This window comes from Colossoma macropomum, unplaced genomic scaffold (genome assembly GCF_904425465.1).
Source record: "Colossoma macropomum unplaced genomic scaffold, Colossoma_macropomum, whole genome shotgun sequence".
NCBI classification, from domain to species: Eukaryota; Metazoa; Chordata; class Actinopteri; order Characiformes; family Serrasalmidae; genus Colossoma; species Colossoma macropomum.
Genome location: NW_023494786.1, coordinates 19,114,117 through 19,132,069, shown reverse-complemented (window position 1 = coordinate 19,132,069; position 17,953 = coordinate 19,114,117). Strand labels below are relative to the sequence as shown.

At 38.8% G+C, this 17,953-nt stretch overlaps 2 protein-coding genes across 4 annotated transcripts; both read right to left on the bottom strand.

The window, feature by feature from the left end:
- Positions 1-1,138: 1,138 nt before the first annotated feature.
- Positions 1,139-6,722, bottom strand: LOC118827771 (transmembrane 4 L6 family member 19). The gene is made up of 6 exons (XM_036599240.1): positions 6,619-6,722; positions 5,378-5,572; positions 4,666-4,734; positions 3,334-3,488; positions 1,757-1,949; positions 1,139-1,371 (listed from the first exon to the last, which is right to left on the bottom strand). The coding sequence occupies exons 2-6, from the start codon at positions 5,552-5,554 to the stop codon at positions 1,357-1,359; spliced, it is 609 nt and encodes a 202-aa protein (XP_036455133.1). The 5' UTR covers positions 5,555-5,572; positions 6,619-6,722; the 3' UTR covers positions 1,139-1,356.
- A 4,924-nt stretch (positions 6,723-11,646) lies between these two features.
- On the bottom strand, positions 11,647-16,042 carry rnf168 (ring finger protein 168). Of its 3 annotated transcripts, none has more exons than XM_036563191.1 (7): positions 15,946-16,042; positions 14,394-14,808; positions 13,747-13,817; positions 13,383-13,553; positions 13,077-13,171; positions 12,877-12,949; positions 11,647-12,708 (listed from the first exon to the last, which is right to left on the bottom strand). In XM_036563191.1, the coding sequence occupies exons 2-7, from the start codon at positions 14,728-14,730 to the stop codon at positions 12,043-12,045; spliced, it is 1,413 nt and encodes a 470-aa protein (XP_036419084.1). In that variant the 5' UTR covers positions 14,731-14,808; positions 15,946-16,042; the 3' UTR covers positions 11,647-12,042. The 3 variants fall into 3 exon arrangements, with proteins under 3 accessions (XP_036419084.1, XP_036419093.1, XP_036419100.1); XM_036563200.1 differs by lacking the exon at positions 15,946-16,042 and adding an exon at positions 15,835-15,938; XM_036563207.1 differs by lacking the exon at positions 15,946-16,042 and adding an exon at positions 15,658-15,828.
- Between the last annotated feature and the right edge of the window lie 1,911 nt (positions 16,043-17,953).

Here is a 17,953-nt window from a genome sequence, read left to right as displayed (position 1 = left end):
TAGGGAAGGAGGTAAGTACACAGAACAGAAGACACAAGATCAAACATACTGACCACAATTTAAAACTTTAGATGCCCTGGCTTTATTCACGTTTATGCAAAAAATAAATACAATATACAAAAGGAAGGCAAGTCATTCAAAAGTTAATAAAAGTTAATATGAAATTGATTACATATAATTTACTTAATAATTATTTATAAGAAGCTAAATACCTTTTCACCAACTGTCTTAAAACATTCTCACAAATTGTCACAGATACCTCAGATAGCGCTGAATTAACATAATACACTGTAGCTACTGTAACGGAACATGATATACTGAAGCCACTGTAACTGTTAACGGAAAAAAAGATCAGCAATAACGAAAACCATGAAAAAATAGAACAATCTGTTAAATAAGAACATTAAATTCACATTTAAATGCAGAAAAGCTGTCTACTTTCTGTACTGTAGGTGATCCCTGAATGTCACGACTGCTAAAAATGAGTGTAGATAGAGTGACCTCTAGTGCCCTGAATAAGTACAACATAATACATAACAGTTGCAGAAATAGGATATTTTTGGCCATTTTGCCAGACCAGAAATAGATTTCCAGTGGTGACTCACTGATCTATTATAAGGCCAGTCTTAAGCTCTACTTAAGAAAAAGACCTTTTAACCCTTTATGTTTCCTTCACAGTGGAATGTCTTGGAATGTTGCAAAAGTAAAGAAGCTCTTTTTGCCTGAGGTTCAGGACTCACTGTCAAATTCCTATTCCTCTTTTTTGATTTGATTTGGATGCTGAGTTTGATCACCCTCTAAACAAACAGAGACTCTGGAAACATTTCTCAATCAATAAAAGTAGAAACACGTCTTAATCACCAAAAATAAAGCATTTCAGTTTTAACACTCCTGGTCAAATTACATGTTTGTTGATTTTCTAAGTGAAAATAAATAAAAACACATCCTTCACAGTAAACACACATCTGTACAACTAATTATTTTATTTATGGAAGCATACAATGTGGCCTGTGCAAAAGTTATGGCACATTTTATATTTTTCCAATATGTTAAACCTAACAAATAAAATAAAATATTTTTATTGTATTTTATTTTATTTTTTTCTTAGAAAAATAGCATATTAAAGTGTGTTCTCTGTTTCACTTGGAAAATCAACAAAATATCATTTGACTGGGGTATTCAAATGTTTGCATAAGACTGTATGTGAGAAAGCAGGAATGCTTTTGTGTTACATTGCAAATCCTGTGTTCTGCAAAATAATTCAAACAGAAACTGCAGCATATAATATAACAGGCATTATGATGTAAAATGCACCCACACCTGCTTTTAGGAAACCAAACCACTCCTTTGGGTTCTTCAAGCAGGAGCAACCTATAAAACATGTGAAAATGTTAAGAGTCTTGTCTCTTCACTTGAACCCACTGTTTCAATCAAACCTTAACACTAACGTGTTTTGAGTTTTACAGTCTCTCAATTAGGACATTATGCCCCCATTTTCATGATATAGATTAGTCTTAAGCCTGGACTAAACAGGATTTTTTAATGGTGAATTACTATTAACATTGTCATTTAGTCAAAAACTAGGCTTAATCCATGTCTATTAAACCAGGCCTATATTGATCTGATCTTTTAATAGTTGTTTTCTGTGACCCAGTATGATTATCTCTCAAAAGCAATAAACAGCTAGTTAGAAATCTGTTCACTCACAAGATCTTTATACTATTTGCAAATTTGAGAATAACATTAACACCTTTACCTTGTTCTTACAGAAGCCAGGTCCAAAAACCACACCAAGCACAGCGTGTAGGATCTGCACAGTACAGATGATAGCCTGAAGTCCGCTGGCAGCCATGATGATAGAAAAGAGAACAATGTTCCACATCACCACACCACGAGGCTCCACACAGGCCGAGGCCCACCGTTCAGGCTTATACAGGTAACTCAACTCACTACAACAGAATCACACACACATTCAGCCATTTACTGAAGCAACATTCCAACAGCAAAATTCCAACATTCAGTTCTTATTTTGTTTATTTTTTCCTATTTTTCTTCAACATTTCTTCACACTGTACATTTGTGTTTATTTACAAACAAAAAAGGAAGAAAAAAAATGTTCCACTTATTTTTGTTCTATAGGTCTGCATATGTATACAGATATAACAATTCAAAGGGAAATTCCACCAATTTTTCACACCACCTGCCTAATGCAATTGTTCAGATATAAACAAAGTCATTCAAAATGGTTTGATGTGAAATGCTCCCTCCTGGAAAAACTTTATTATGCACAGTGGTTGTGTTGGGAACCAGGCGTCTGAAGCAGTTACTGCCTCTAAAAGCTACATTGCAGAAAGTTTTTACCTGAAATGGTTGTTAATATGTTGAGATATTGTTTTATGATAGTTTTCATGTTAGCTTTTGGGCTAAAATCTATTTTTATTTTATTCATTTTGGAAGGGTGGTTCATGCAGGGCGTTATAAGGCAAAATAGTACCCAAAGTAAGCGTTTTTGTTTCCATTTATATTTTTTTGTTTACTATAACCAGCATTACATATGAAAACCTGACATACGTAGGTCCACTGCTGGTTTTGGAAAATAAAAGGTATTTACTTGTGTTATAGACATTGAATCCTCTGGTTCCTATCACCACCATATTATATAATCCTTACAGGTTTTCTGGGTACCTTGAACCAATTTGGATTCCACTGTTTGCATATTTTGCACAAGTGACTGCTAGATGAGTAAACTGTTGCATGTGAAAACATTTTTTTAACCTCATTTCATAACACCAGCTTCCAGCTGTGAATCATTGTGTGTTCATTTCAGAATTAATGGATTAATAGAAATGGTCCAAAAGTACTTGGAATAAACCCATTAACTTAAACATTAAAGTTAAAACTGAACATTTTCCCTTTTCCTATCAAGCTACAATTTCAGAGATACAAAGTTTAACAGCCACTGAATGTAAATATAAATTTAATTGTAATGGAATGGCTCTCTGTGCAGGACAGCTGGAACCATACCCTTGATTTCAGAAAAAGTGTTGGACTAACAGCTGTCTGGACACTTTTAGACAAATAGTACACAAAGCTCACATCCGTGTCACACTCACATTACTCTTCAACAGCTCATGCCTATGTCACACTCACATGCCTGACTATGCTGCTTGTCGTGACACAGAAATAAGACGTGTCCTTGTGTCTTTCAGGCTCAGGGGTCAGCATGAGTTTTTTTTATTTAATTGAATAAATCTATCTTAAAACCCACTTCATCATCTATGTATACTTCCCCATACTGTTTTGAGACTTATGAAAGCTGAATGTGTCACTTACTCCAGATTCTGGCGTTTCAGAGGCCTTTCCCACTCTAGACCCTCAGTTCCATTGTGCAGACACAGCGGACCATTATTTAGTCCTTTATCATTGATCACAAAGCACAAGCCGGCCGCACACGCAGCCACACACGAGTACGCAGTCCGACACAGCATCTAGGAAAAAGAAACTGTCAAGTCAGGATTTTTTGTCGAGACATGTTATTTGAATCCTGTACACTAAAATGAAAAAGGGCATGTCCAGCTAGCATACCTGTTCAGCTACATATTGTTATGTAGTGTATACTCTTAGCAAAAAGGGTTCTATATAGTACCTATAAAGGTTCTAAGACTAACAATAGCACATCATGTTTTATGCTATACAGAACCATTTTAAAGGTTCTGTAAAGAACTATATGCATTCAAATGAGCTGTCATGGTTTTATATTTAGCCATTGCCTTTTAAGGAACCCTTAAAATACATTTTCTAAGGGTGTGATCTGATATATTACATCAGGAGTGCACAACTCTGGCCCTGTATGGCCACTGTCCAGCAGTTTGTAGTTTCCTTATTCAAACACACCAATTAATCCTGGCAATAAATAGACGGGTTGAATCAGGTGAGTTCGAGCAGGAAAATCACCACGTTGTACTGGACACCGGCCCTCCAGGACTGGAGTTATGCACCCCTGCATTACATTGACGTTATAATACCAAGCATAACAATGCATAACATAAGCATAATACCCTCGTGTCCAGTGTCAAAAAAATATTGCTTTGTCGGCCGTTCTGCACCACTTCTGCTATTAAACAAACATTATTACCTGACGCTGAAACGATTTGGTGTTTGACTGCTTTTGCTTTCAACACACCCAGATGTTATTTTAAGTAAAACTGAAAATGTGAATTAATAGCAAAACTGAAACTTTTTAGAAACTGAATTTTCAACATCATCATGCTCTCTTACAAACATTACATTTCAATTTTAGTTGAGAATTCAAATTTTTGCATTTAAATTCAAATTCTTAATGACATGAATCGAACTCCATAGAATAGATGTATATATGTTAATGTGTTGGGTTTCATGACATCACAAAAGTAATGAAATCGGGCTGTTTTGGTAACTTAGTGTCAGACTTTGGAGTCAATGGTAACTTGTGTCATTTAACAATGTTTACATACTACACTAAGCATTCCACAAAAGTGAGGAAAATGTAGTTTGTAGTTAAGTCCCTTTAGTATGTATTTAACACTTTATTAGATGTATGTTGAATATTATGTGCATTGTGACATTATATTGAGCTCAGTTCTAATAGATAACTGCACTGTGGTAGATAGAGTTTTTAATACTCACATCAGTTCTGAAAAGACAGCATCCTTCTTTTGTATGGCTTGACGCAAATCCACGAGCAGCCACAAGCACCTGACAGAACACATGCACATGCACACAGTCTGGTTGCAAGTACCCAACAACCAAGAAGCAAACCGTTCACATGACAAAACATGTCATGTTGCCAAACCAAACAAAAAAAGCCACAGATGAAGATCTGGTCAAAGTGTGACGTTATGAAAAAAAGGCTGTTTTGTAGCATGTCCATATTCGGCTGTATCAGAGGTTCAAAGGGGATCTTGATCAGCATATCAGCATTAAGGAACCAAAACATGACAGAAATAAACAAATGCATAATGCACTTAATCATGCAAACGTGCACGTTCCATTCTGTCAAATAAAAGAGGAAAGGGTCTTTAAATAATTTAACCCCACAGATTTACTGCTGCTAAACTACAATAAACATGTTATAATAACAAAAAATAACTCCTAATAATAATAAAATGCTTCAGTCTTATTCTTATTTGGGATGCACAATGACATTGGAATTATATTGGTGTCATTTGCCTTAAAACTTTATTTGATAATATATTTGTTGTACTTGAGGAAAGCACTGTTTGGGCTACTATGTATATATAAAATACACCTATACTTTATTTTTATTTTATTTTTTTACAAATATACAAACAAAAAACACTAAAATATCACCCTGATATAATCAAAGTGCAATACTTACTACAAAGCCAGAAAGCCATATCCCTGTGCACCATACAGCCTCCCGAGTCACATGACCTTCGGTCAGGTAGCGGTAATCCAGGTCGGGGAAGAGCAGCAGCAAATTGGCCAGAGTGCTCACAATTGCTATAGGAACCATGACCAAAGCCAGGAACCTCGAGCAGCCGATGGAATACATCTGGACAGTGCTGTGAACCTGGACATTAACAGTCATACAGAGTCTGACTCAAACTTTCTTGACTGAATCAAACTTACAAAACTTCACAGCTATGATTCCATCTGCAATAAAGCTTCACCAGCTGTTCAGCTTAAGATACCCACACTGTTGCATTATGGTCAGCTCTCAAGCCGTACAATGACATTATACATATAATTCCTTGAAACAAACAACATCCAGGTATATTTTACTCTACTGATCTCAAAAGAAGAAATCTGTTCTAAATTTTCATTTGACAGTTCCTGCTTTATAAGACCTCTTAATGGATTTCAAATGGATTTTTAACCCATTCACTCCTGACAACAAAGTTTTGTAGAAAAGTGCCAAAAGTGCCACAGAACTTGTTTTAAGTAGCCTAAAGTGATTAATTTACTAGTTATTTTTTATATAAACATGTAACCATTTGAATATGATTATATGTAACTTGAATGTTTTCAGATTATGTAATTTGTTACACAGGTTTTCTGTGGTTTTGTTCAAAATAGTCCCATGTGACCAAAGAAATTTAGATGAGTGAGAAAAAAGGCAACTATTATTTTTCTATAAGGACTGATCGATTTGAAACATTTCTTCAGATTTGTGCTCAGATGAGCTCAGAGAACATATGACCAAAGGAAATTTTAAATATGGATTACATTTTATTCTGATGGTCTCCTATAGATGATCTACAGATATTTAAATTATTCACAAAGTTTATGATAAACAGTTGATTATCAACAACGTTATGGTTAGTTTTAGGTTTAGAGGTAGGTGTATGTTTTGTGTTGAGGTTAAGGTTAAGGCTAGGTTTAGGTTTAGGGTTAGATTTAATACAATATATCCCACTCAACCTCAAATTCAGTTACATGTAATAGATATTTAGTCGAATGTTAGTTAAAAGTTTAAAATTAGTTTAAAATTAGTTTTTACTGAATTTTATTTTGAGCTTTTGTTGTAAGTTTTTGTTGTTATTATTATTACATTAATTGCCTTGCCTTGCCTTTGAATCTAACATAGAGAAATACAGAGAAACAAAAAGTGTTTACCTGTGTCAGAGGGGTAGAGCGATGTGTATTTGTCAGGAGGAGAAAAGATCAGCTGTGCTAGTTAATCTCAAGAGGGTTGTGAAAGCAGCTACGGTGAAGAGGTGTCCTAAGTAGCTCTGATGAGGAACCAGACTTGATGCTGGTGATGTACAGCCTTTCTTCCTCTATTGTTCTGACACACACACACACACACACACACACACACACACACACACACACACACACAACATATTTTAATTTGTGGTCTATCACTGTACATATGGCCATAGTACATGTGCATATTTTATTATTATCACTTACTGAAATACATACCACCATCATCCATACATGTATGGAGCACAAGGATGTGAATCCAAATTTGATTTACTCAAAACAAAACTCTGTCAAAGAGGTGTGTAGGAAAGAAGACGTGTCTAAAGCTGTGGGTGAGCTGACACAGCATATTAGATGAAACTAGAAGCTTGTATAATCAGTTTAAACGAAATGCTGGAATATTTATCTTTCCTATATGTACACTTACATAGAAACAGACATACATCTTTCATTATACATTTCTGTTTTACCCATCTTCAGATATGTGTAGTCATTTAAAAATAATCAAAAAGACTCTCAAAAATAAAAACGTCTCTAAATCATACAGAAAATAATTTCTAAAAAAACTGACAGATAAATAAATCTCTGATGTCGTAAATCTATAAATTAAAATGAATTACAAATGTCCAGAAGTTTGTAGACACCTGCTCATCCGACGTTTCTCTGAAATTCAATGGTATGTATAGGAGTTTATTCCCCTTTGCTGTAGTAACAGCCTCTAGTCTTCTGAGAAGTCTTTACACTAGATGTTGGAACATTTCTGTGAGGACCTCATAGTTGATGTGTTGGATGCAAGAGAAATGGTCAATGGGACTTGGTACCAGATAGTGCAGGGCACCTTCCGAGATCTTGTAGAGTCCACGCCTCAGCAAGTAGGAGCTGTTTTGGGGGCATGCAGAGGGCTAACAGGATGTTAGGCAGGTGGTCATAATCTTTTGGCTCATATGTGTATATCTATTCAGCTTTCAGCAGTTTAGCCCCGCCCCTTCACACTGAAGTTATAAAGAGTGTTTCAGCTCAGACAGCTTTTTGAATCAGGTACAAAATGGCAGCCAATCAGACCAGAGGTTATTTACATAAACATTTCAGTCTTAAAGGCACAATAACAAAAATGGCCTGTTTAACTGTAAAGGATAGAGAGTTTAAAAAAAACAATCATGTAATGTGAATTATAACTGTTCTTAGTATATAACACCACACAAACATTATTTATATACCTCAAAAACAAAGATAATATACAAGAAAATGTATGATATGGGCCCTTAAAAATGAGAATTGTACTGATTTCAAAATTTCTGCAAAAGTGGCTGAGATGGTTAAGTGAAGTTATTAAGAGTGGTTTGACAAGAAATGGTTCATTGTAGAGAAATGTACTGACTCAGATTTCTTTACAGTGGTGATGATAGGAATCAGGGGGTGCTATATATACACAAGACAAATAAAGCCATTTCATTTACTATCTAGAAATTTTGCTAAAACAAAAAAGGTTGAATTCCTCTCAAAGTTCCTCGATTTCCATGTAGAAAATGCCAGTCACTATGACATGTCACAGTTGGTACGCACACAAGATCACACCATCATCCAGCGGCAGCATTTCCTAACTTCCGTTAAAGTAACAAGATAATTAAGTGTGTTAGAGCAGGGAAAACGTTCACCTGTGGAAGGGGTTTCTAGCATTGTCCTAGTGTGGGCTGCTTGTCAGTGATGAGTCAATCATGACCCATTTCTCATAGAACAGTGAACAAAGCGAAACAAACCATTGGACATTCAACATACACATCATCATCACATGTACGATTTTCATGCCATTTATTCACTACTGACTTTATATGGTATAATTCCTTTTGAAGGTTATTTCCTGTTTTGTTCAAATCAATCTACAAATGTCTTGTGCTTCTGCATTTAGCTGATTTAATAAGCATTTTGCAGAAGTCATCTTTACCAATAAATTTCCTCATAAGAACTGTGCACACTATGTAGCCTACTGTTATTGCATATATACAAAAGCAATAAATGCTGTATTAAATGACTTTTGCTATTCTAATATTTCCTCTAGTTCATGAGAATTAGGAAAGCTATGGCTGTGTCCCACACTGCATTCTACTATACTAAATATCATATACTTGATACACTTCTTACACTCACTGAGCACTTTATAAGGAACACTATACTGATACTGGGTAGGAGCTCTCTTTGCTCTCAAAACAGCCTCAATTCTTCATGGCATGGATTCCACAAAATGTTGGAAACATTACTTTGAGTATCTGGTCCTTGTTTACATGATTGCATCATGCATTTCCTGCAAATTTTTTATGTGCTTTTCGATGCTATGAATCTCCCATTCTATCACATCCCTAATGTGTTCTAGTAGATACACCACCTCCACCAGCCTGGTCTGCTGACACATGGCAGGTTGGGTCCATGGATTCATTGTTCATTGTCACTGTTGGCACCAAATCCTGACCTACCATCTGGGTGCCTTGTTTTTCCAGTCTTACACCATCCACTGCCGTCTCTGCTTTCTGTTCCTGTCTTTATATAAGAACTGGTCAATGGGACTTGGTACCGGATAGTGCAGGGCACCTTCCGAGGTCTTGTAGAGTCCACGCCTCAGCAAGTAGGAGCTGTTTTGGGGGCATGCAGAGGGCTAACAGGATGTTAGGCAGGTGGTCATAATCTTATGTGTATATCTATTCAGCTTTCAGCAGTTTAGCCCTGCCCCTTCACACTGAAGTTATAAAGAGTGTTTCAGCTCAGACAGCTTTTTGAATCAGGTACAAAATGGCAGCCAATCAGACCAGAGGTTATTTACATAAACATTTCAGTCTTAAAGGCACAATAACAAAAATGGCCTGTTTAACTGTAAAAGATAGAGAGTTTAAAAAAACAATCATGTAATGTGAATTATAACTGTTCTTTGTATATAACACCACACAAACATTATTTATGTACCTCAAAAACAAAGATAATATACAAGAAAATGTATGTTTTGTTATTGCACCATTCTGAGGAACCTCTAGAGCACAGGTGCACAATTCCAGTCCTGGAGGGCAGCACAGTTTGGAGGTTTCCTTGCTCAAACGCGTCCACTAAACCTGGTAATTAACAGATAAGTGTGATCAGGTTTGTCTGAGTAAGTAAAATAATCAAACTGTGATGGACATTGGCCGTCCGGGGCCGGAGTTATGCACCCCTGCTCTAGAGACTAGGAGATCTGATTTTATGATTCATGATTTTATGCACACACTGCTGCTACACAAATGGCTGATTAGATAATTGGGTAGTTAATGAGTAGATGTACAGGTGTCCCTAATAAAGTGCTTGGTGTATGTAGTGTGTTAGTATGTGGTTTTGAACACAGCCTAAATAAAGCAAGTCCTTTTACCAGTGCCAAACTCTAAAGAACTCCTACTGTACCGTTTTTAGAAAAATCCAAACTAAGACTGCTTATGTGCTGTTGACAAATAGGTAAAATTTTTGGTAGCAGCTTAGAACTATAATAATCACATTAAAACGTGGGCTGTAATGCGGAAGTGCAATAACCATCACTATGCCACAAATTGTTCAGCTGAATGTGTTGGATCTAGCAGAGTCTGATGGTGATCCAGCAAACAGAGCAGGATTAGTATATATTAGCTGAATCATTTCATGTGAGTTTGATTCCTATTTGTCTCTGATTAAAGATGCGATCCTGATTCAGTAGCCTAGCTCATTAAATGATTACTTAAAAAGCATGTGATGGTGACTGAAAATATTGTGATTAAAAATAAACAAAAATCATACTTAAGGATGTTGAACAAAAATATAAGTGGAATACTCACTGTCATCAGTTTGTATATTGCAATGCTGATAAATATATTTCAGTTTCTTAGATTTTAATTGCATATTTGAGTTATTGTTTTTTTTTTTTTATCTGAATACTAGACTTCAGCTCCGGCAAAAGCTGTCAGAATGCGAAACCCCTGGTTAAACATGCCTACATTAGTTATTTACTTTGTGTTACACAAGCTGGTTAACGTGAACTAAATAAGTCTAATGTAATTTGAGGCCATTCAGTGAGGTCCACTTCGAATTTCTAGGATTTCAGTCACAGGTTTATTAGAATAGTGCTGTAAAAAGAAGTATTAGTCATTTTATGAGATAGAAGGTCACAAGTGTGCTGACAAGACTGGAAACTAAAGCGCCATAAAAGGAAACGTGGGAGCTAGAGAGGGAACTTCCTAATTGCAAAGGGAACTACATAGTGTTTACTGCCGGAAGAACGGCTTATATGTCATAATTGCAGCACACCAAAATACTAAAAATGGCTTTAAAAACTTGCCCAAACACTGCACAATGACTGTACAGTAACTGGACTATATCTTGAAGAAAAATGATAACTGTTTTTATTTTATCTTATCTACCAGGCATGTAATACTAGGCATGCAAATTTGGGAGGAGTGAGGTGATGATAAGTTTAGAAAAAACAACCTGCTGTAGGTGAGTCTTAAGGCATCCTCACCAGAAGCCAAGAAAAAAAACTTGGGAAGATATTGGTGAATGAGGCCCAATGTTTTCGTTCCAACATTAAAAGGTGGCACGGAGATATAAAAGCCAGCTTCAGCTTCAAGAACAACACAACATGTTTATTTTAAATGGTAAGAAGAAGTACGATCTGTTCTACAGATAAAACTATTCTGACAAGCCAAATGCACTTTGCACTCTATTCTACCATTTTTTGCCTGCGTTTATACAACTCAAGATTAAAAGGTTTGCCGAAAGTTGACAAGGATGTATTCATATATGGAAATGGGAATCCCTGTATATTCCTGTTTTATTGTCAAAGGTGTTAAAACTGTCACCAGTGGTAGCAGACTGTAAACTGACCCTAAAATACACTAAATACACTTTTATTATGCCCTTTTTGGACGTAACAGAATGACAACATAAGAAAGCTTTCCATTACTGTATTTATTCATTAAGAAAATGAAGTAACTGTAGATGCTTTCCGGAAATTAGGAACATGTGTAAAAATAACTTTTTTTTTTTCCAGCAATTAACACAAATCAACCCCTCAACCTCTAAACCGTACATGACTTTGAAATGCACTAGTGAAACTGAGGGCTGTTTCCATGTTACTCTACACAGCCCTTTTCCAAAATCTCTCCCAAAACTACCACTTGTAAGTCAGTGAATGAAATATGCAAAATCTAAAGACAACAGTCTGAAGATTAGTACTGAAAGCTAGATGCGTATTTAAGTACAGTCTTTTAGTTAAAAGTGAAAACCCTGAAAGTTTGAAACCTTACTGGGTGTTTAAAGAGTCATGTCAAGCTGAATGACCGTTAACAATCAGCTACTCATGTTAGGAAACATTTCAGTGAGGGTGGTCTGCTTAGTGCTCCTCTGCACTGGGGAGACTGTGGAAGGTGACCCCTGTGTGGAGATGGCACTTTTCAGAGGGGTTTTCCCTTCATGCTGGGTACTGACTCTGGACACTCTCTTCCCAACTTTATCTGCCTTAGTCCTTAAGGAATCACTGTCATTGCCTCTCTTGTTCTCCTCGCCTGGGCTTGTGCTGGTGGAAGGACTGCTTTTCTGCCTCAGTAGATAACAGTCAGCAGAACCCTTCCTGCGGTTCACAGCGCTTTCCCGGTCCAGCTCCCTCTGAAGCCTCTGAGCCAGCCGTCTGTCCTCCTCTTCCTGTTGCCAACGGATTCGCAAAGCTTCCTCTTCAAGGGCCATTTCCTGCAGAATATCTTCTCGTGGAGGCGATTCAGGAAGTATCGAGCCACATGGCCTCTTGCAGAAGTCAGTTTCATCAGCCAGCTCAGTGTCTGACATCTTCCTCTTGGAGGACAAGTCTGTTCTGCTAGCAATGCCAGAGAGCTGTTCAGAAGCGTCTGGATCTGAGTTTGAGGTAGAGGGTTTGCCACAGTAGTCCAAAATAGGCATTTCAAGGCTGGTAGGCTCCACCGTGTCAGGCCAGCATGGTAGTGGGGTGTTCAAAATGTTTTCCTGAAAAAAATACACATTTTTACAAACTGTAAAAAGACCAGGTTGATTAACAACACATTTTTCATACATAAAGCAGAACCATTGTAATCACTCCTTTAAAGAAATCATAAAATTACTGTATACTGAACACATTTTATAGATAAAAATCATGAGCTATGGAGAAAGTACCTTATTGGCCAAAAGCTTGGCGGTTGGGCTGGTTTCAGCATTTGCGTTTCTCCAAGGCACTGGGCATAGAAACCTGAGATATGACAAAGTTCTTTTCAGTGAACTACTCTCAACAATAAACACATTTCTCTTGTGAATAGATATGGAAAAAAAGACAAGAAAAACAGATAACTAGGCAGGACAAATAAGAAATCACTCACTTCTCAATGTGTCCAACACTAGGCTTCTTTTTCTTGGCTGAAGCAGCATCATTAACTTTGACATTTACATGAGATTCCAAAACAGAAGTTGAGTTCTGCACAAAGGAGGATACAACGTTAAAATGGCTGCCTCCTAAAATGAAGTTTTCCTTCACAAAAGATATCAATGGAGGTAAAGCTCCACTCAACACTAATAAAAAAGGCTGCATTATTAGGTACCAGCTTATGAGGCACATGTACAGGGCATCCGGAGTCTCCAGTGCATTCATACTTCTGTTCTATAGTGAAAGAGTATTTTGGCCTCACCAGCTCTTGGCTAAGCATTCTGGCCAATTTCTCGTCCTCCTCCAGCTGCCTCTTTTCTTGCCTCCTCCTCTCCTCTGTAATTCGCTCCTCTTCCTCAGCCAGGAGCCGCTGGATGTACTCCTCACTGGCCCTCCTCTCTGCCTCCTCCAAGGCCCGTTTCTCTTCTACAAGCTGTGTCATTAAGGGAAAGAAGAACCTAAAACAGGGCACTCCAGTCTTCCCTGCAGCAATTGTGTTGTTTGAAGTCACACCTGCATTCCACCACACTGTAGCACTCCACAAATCACACGAAATCAACTTTGCCAGCGCAGTGGTCTGTATTTATATGTTTGGAAAAATATAAAGAATCAACAATCTTTCTTACCTTGCTAATCTGGTCCTCATACTCTTGCCTGAGCTCTCCTGGTTGACTAACCCTGGGTTTTGGAATCAGACCTGCGAAACGAGGAACAAGGCACAGATTTAGAAAATAAAGGGGGAAACGCATTTACATCAAATTGGATTGTAATTTAATCTAATTAAAATAACCAAAGAGAGTTTCAAAGTGCTGACAGTGTGCAGCAAAGCATAGGTATTATTTCAGTTCAAATTTAAGCACATTAATGTTAAACTGCAGGGAACTGTTTTGGAATTAAATCTACAGCATCTCCTTCTTCAGCAGTAATGTTTTGCCTTCAATCATCACTCAGCAACTAGTCCTAAAATATGCCTACACAAATTAGCACTTTCCCTTAACCTTTTCAGGTACTCACTAAACCATTAATGAGTTTGATCAGAACAAGGACACCTGTGAAGTATAAAGAGCAGGACGTACTTCTGGTATAAACATACAGGCTGAAGTGTGATCTTGTCAGCTTACTCTTTTAAAAACCAAATACTATTAAGATACAAAGACAAGCAAAAAATCCTCTGCAAGTTGAGCTACTGTGGAAATAAAAATGGCTTGTTAGGCAGAATGTACCCAACATTACGTTACTTTAGAAGGCGCTTAAAAGCAAATATTGTACATACTGTTAATATCCTCCTCATCGTCGATTCCATTTAATCTCCGCTGACACTGTGTAGGAAAGGCATCCTGGATACGTTTCCACAGCTCCAAGTTGACCAGTGTCTTGTTCCTGCCATTAAGCCTGGCCCAAGTGGACACCCGCTTTCGGCACAGAGGACAGCACAAATTGGCCTTATCCACCGTTTCCAGAAAGCAAGGCTTGCAAAAGGTGTGAGCACACGGCAGAGTGACAGGCTCCAGGAAGATCTCCAGGCAGATGGGACACAAGCAGTCTGAACGGGTGAGATTTCCAGAGCCCTCCTGCACCAGCTCTGTTTCTTCTTCCGACACCGGCGGCATCCCTCCGCTGTTCTGCCTCTCTCCCTCACTCTGAATGCTCTGTAGGACTCTTTCTGAGTCTGTCTCTACGGCAGGGACCTGTACGACAGCAGAAGAGATGCAACCGTCATCCAGATGGTCTCCTGAGCTGTTTGAGATGCAATCGCAGTCTGTAAACATCATCTTGCACCAACTGCTACATCCCTACTGGTATTCAGGCAATAGATAGGGTTGTCATTATAATGAGTACTATGAACAGCTTAAAAAACCTTTAACTTGGAAACAAAGAAGCAGTTACTCAAATGGGACTGTTCGTTTGGCGAGACCATGTAAGTGATCTAACCCGCAGTGCAAGTTCTGTGATAGCGACAGACTTTTGAACGTCATGTCTAAATCAAACAAACAGCTTCACAATAAGAAGCGCTAGAAACATAAACGTCCAAATGACACATGATGCAGTCAGAACATCTGGATGGAGCTGGTCTGCACGTTAAGTCAGCCAAGTTTATTACTAACGTTACAGCAGCTATGGCTTTCATATTAACTAAGCCGTTACGTAGAAGTGCAGCAACCCATATTTAACCCAATATACAATTTTAAAATATAACACTATTTTACATGCATTAAACGTTGGTTCAGGTTTGAAACTAATAGATTTATCTTAGTTATCGTATGACTATTACTACAAACACATAGCTACAAGCCTTAACTAATAAAGCGTCCTGGGATGAAGCTGAGGTTGACTTTTTATTCTAATTTTTCACCGTAAATGGTTCAGCAGGCACATTCTGCTTAGACAGCGATGCGAGAACGAAATCGCTGCACAATTTAAGGTGGAACAAAAGAAATTTCACTTAGCTAACAAGCCAACTTCAGCCTCATCTTTCTCCCGTAATGTCAGACAGTCAGTTTCCCAAAGAACAAAATCTATAATAATAAAATAATTACAACTGAGAACTGTTTAAAAACGCCTGGTCACGCAGCGTTATCCTCCAAAACACAGCCAACTTCAGACTTCAGGCCCAGAACTCCTCACTCACCTAAAAACACAGGCGCTAAAACTGGCTAGCAGGCTAACTGGCTAGGGAGCTAAGAAACTACTTCACTTTTTTTCAAAACACACACCAGAGTGAAGCAAACGACAACGCCTTTTCTGAATGTCGCTAATGATGAACTTGTACCCCACTGGACAAAACCGCTAAAAAAGTAACCAGAATAAGTGTTCCAGCTCAGTACCAGAGACAGGCCCGAGTCCGAAAACCCGGGAAAGATCCGTCCAGCAGCTCGCCCCTCCCACTCACGCAAACGTAAAAGCAGCACGGAGGTAAATCTGAGAGGATTTATGAAGCGAGAGCCGCCATATCAAAATATTTCCAGGACTGCGGTCATGTGGTTTTGGTGAGTGAGCGCCCCCTTAAGCAGACAACAGAGACTCGAGTCCCATTCACACAAGCTGGATATTCTGCCCATTTTACAAAACTTTAGCGACCCCCCACCCCTCTTTTTAGAAAACAGCGAGCCTGTGGCCATTTTTGTAAATGTGAGGGCATGTTGTGAGCCTAAACACGTATTTTCAGATGATCTGAATTTAGGATTGTTTCGCGTTTGCTCTTTCTGCAGAGGCTGCTGCTGTTGCCCAGGGAGATGGGGGCAGGGCGAAGAGTTTGACGCAAGACCTAAGCAGACAGGAACTGTAAATCTTTTCGCCCCATTGACTTGACTATGCAGCACCATCTTGGTTTCTCTTCTACATATCTTTGGGTAAATGTATGTAAAATGTCCACGAATTCAAAATAAAAGTCCTTAAACTTAAAGGTTCTGTAGAATTTATAACGCTGTACACACGTAGTTAGTTCATTTAAAATAAATCCAAACTGTGCGCGTTTTACATACGTGAATTGTGTGCTCTAGTGAAAACCGGTGCAGAAGGGGATAAAATATGCTCAGGGTTTATGTGTTGTTCACTAAAACAGCAGGGTTAAAAGAAATATACACTGTAACAGTTGGTTTAACAGAAAGCTGCTAGTGGAGTTCCTGTCTGCAAGCGAGTTGCTGAGGGTTATTCAATTGTATCCAAGATGTTTTCACCAATATTTAATTACCAGGAGAATAACCTAGGCATAATATTATGTACTGCAGGGTCAGCAAAGAGGAACGATACGAGGAACATTAGGCTTTAAAGCTAAATGCTCTTTTATTGAATAAGCAACCAGGAAAAAGTGCAGCTCAACTTTAGCATGGCCGGGAAGCAGACATGGTCATCTCAAGCACTTTTACCTGACGGTAGACTCTAACACTGCACCAGCTACCTTACAGCCCAATACAGAATTGCACAAATAACACATGTACGTCTTTAATTAAACAACAACAACTCATTAACAATAAATATCTCTGCTATCATGAACGTGCTGCTTCCCAAGAGCCTCCTCACATGGTTGCTCTGCATGGCCACTCCCCCTACGCTTCCACTGCAGAGTGAGCCAGTATCGGAATGCTACATAGCCCCCCCACTTTGAGGTCAGCTAGCCATCCTGAGTTTGACCTTCTCAAGAAAGGACTGGGGACGTTCCTTGGCTATGCGTTCAGTCCTCTCTCAGGGCTGTGTCCTTTCCCTCGGGGTGCCACAGTGGAAAGACTTAGCACTTCGTTCTCTGGCCCATGTGTGGTGGCACAGCTTGCAGCTTGTGGCATCGATTATCTCATTCCTGGGGGTGGCAGCGACAGCAGCAGCACTCCCTCAGCCGCTGTCTGCTTCCTCTGCCACCATGCACCATCGACGCCAGCAAGGGTGCTGCTTGTGCACGCAGGAGCCCTGTCTCTCAGCCTCAGCCAACCACGCTGGAGGACTGCAGTCAACACTGCCAGGCCACCATGCTGCTCTGCTGGCAGGTTCTTACTGGCTGAGCTCTGCTGCTGAGCCTCGCCTGCTGCTTTCTCTTTTGCCATCTATGCCGCCCATTCTTGCTGCCCTGCTTCTACTTCCACAGTCCTAGAGCAGCTTGATCATCTCCGCCGTCTGCCTTGAGTTTGTGGAAGCACCATTCCTCTCCAGTCCACTCGAGGCCTTTTCCCACTTCTGACACTAATGTGGCATCAGCGAAGAAGAAGACATGGGAAACATTGCACTTTAAAGGCAAGTACTGAACAGGCAGCAGTGGAGAACCACTGCTCTGTGCTGCTAACAGGCAATCTTGAGCCACACTTTTCTGACTGCACCAACTACCCCCACCACAGAATAGTACAA

Excerpts from the sequence above, each read along its gene's own strand:
- LOC118827771 (XM_036599240.1), bottom strand. The coding sequence starts at position 5,554 with ATGTATTCCATCGGCTGCTCGAGGTTCCTGGCTTTGGTCATGGTTCCT. Across the intron at positions 4,735-5,377 it reads TATGGCTTTCTGGCTTTGTA|GTGCTTGTGGCTGCTCGTGG; the intron begins GTAAGTATTGCA and ends GTGTTCTGTCAG. Across the intron at positions 3,489-4,665 it reads GCTGTCTTTTCAGAACTGAT|ATGCTGTGTCGGACTGCGTA; the intron begins GTGAGTATTAAA and ends TCTTTTTCCTAG.
- rnf168 (XM_036563191.1), bottom strand. The coding sequence starts at position 14,730 with ATGCCGCCGGTGTCGGAAGAAGAAACAGAGCTGGTGCAGGAGGGCTCT. Across the intron at positions 13,172-13,382 it reads GAATGCTTAGCCAAGAGCTG|AACTCAACTTCTGTTTTGGA; the intron begins GTGAGGCCAAAA and ends TCCTTTGTGCAG. Across the intron at positions 12,709-12,876 it reads CCAAGCTTTTGGCCAATAAG|GAAAACATTTTGAACACCCC; the intron begins GTACTTTCTCCA and ends TATTTTTTTCAG.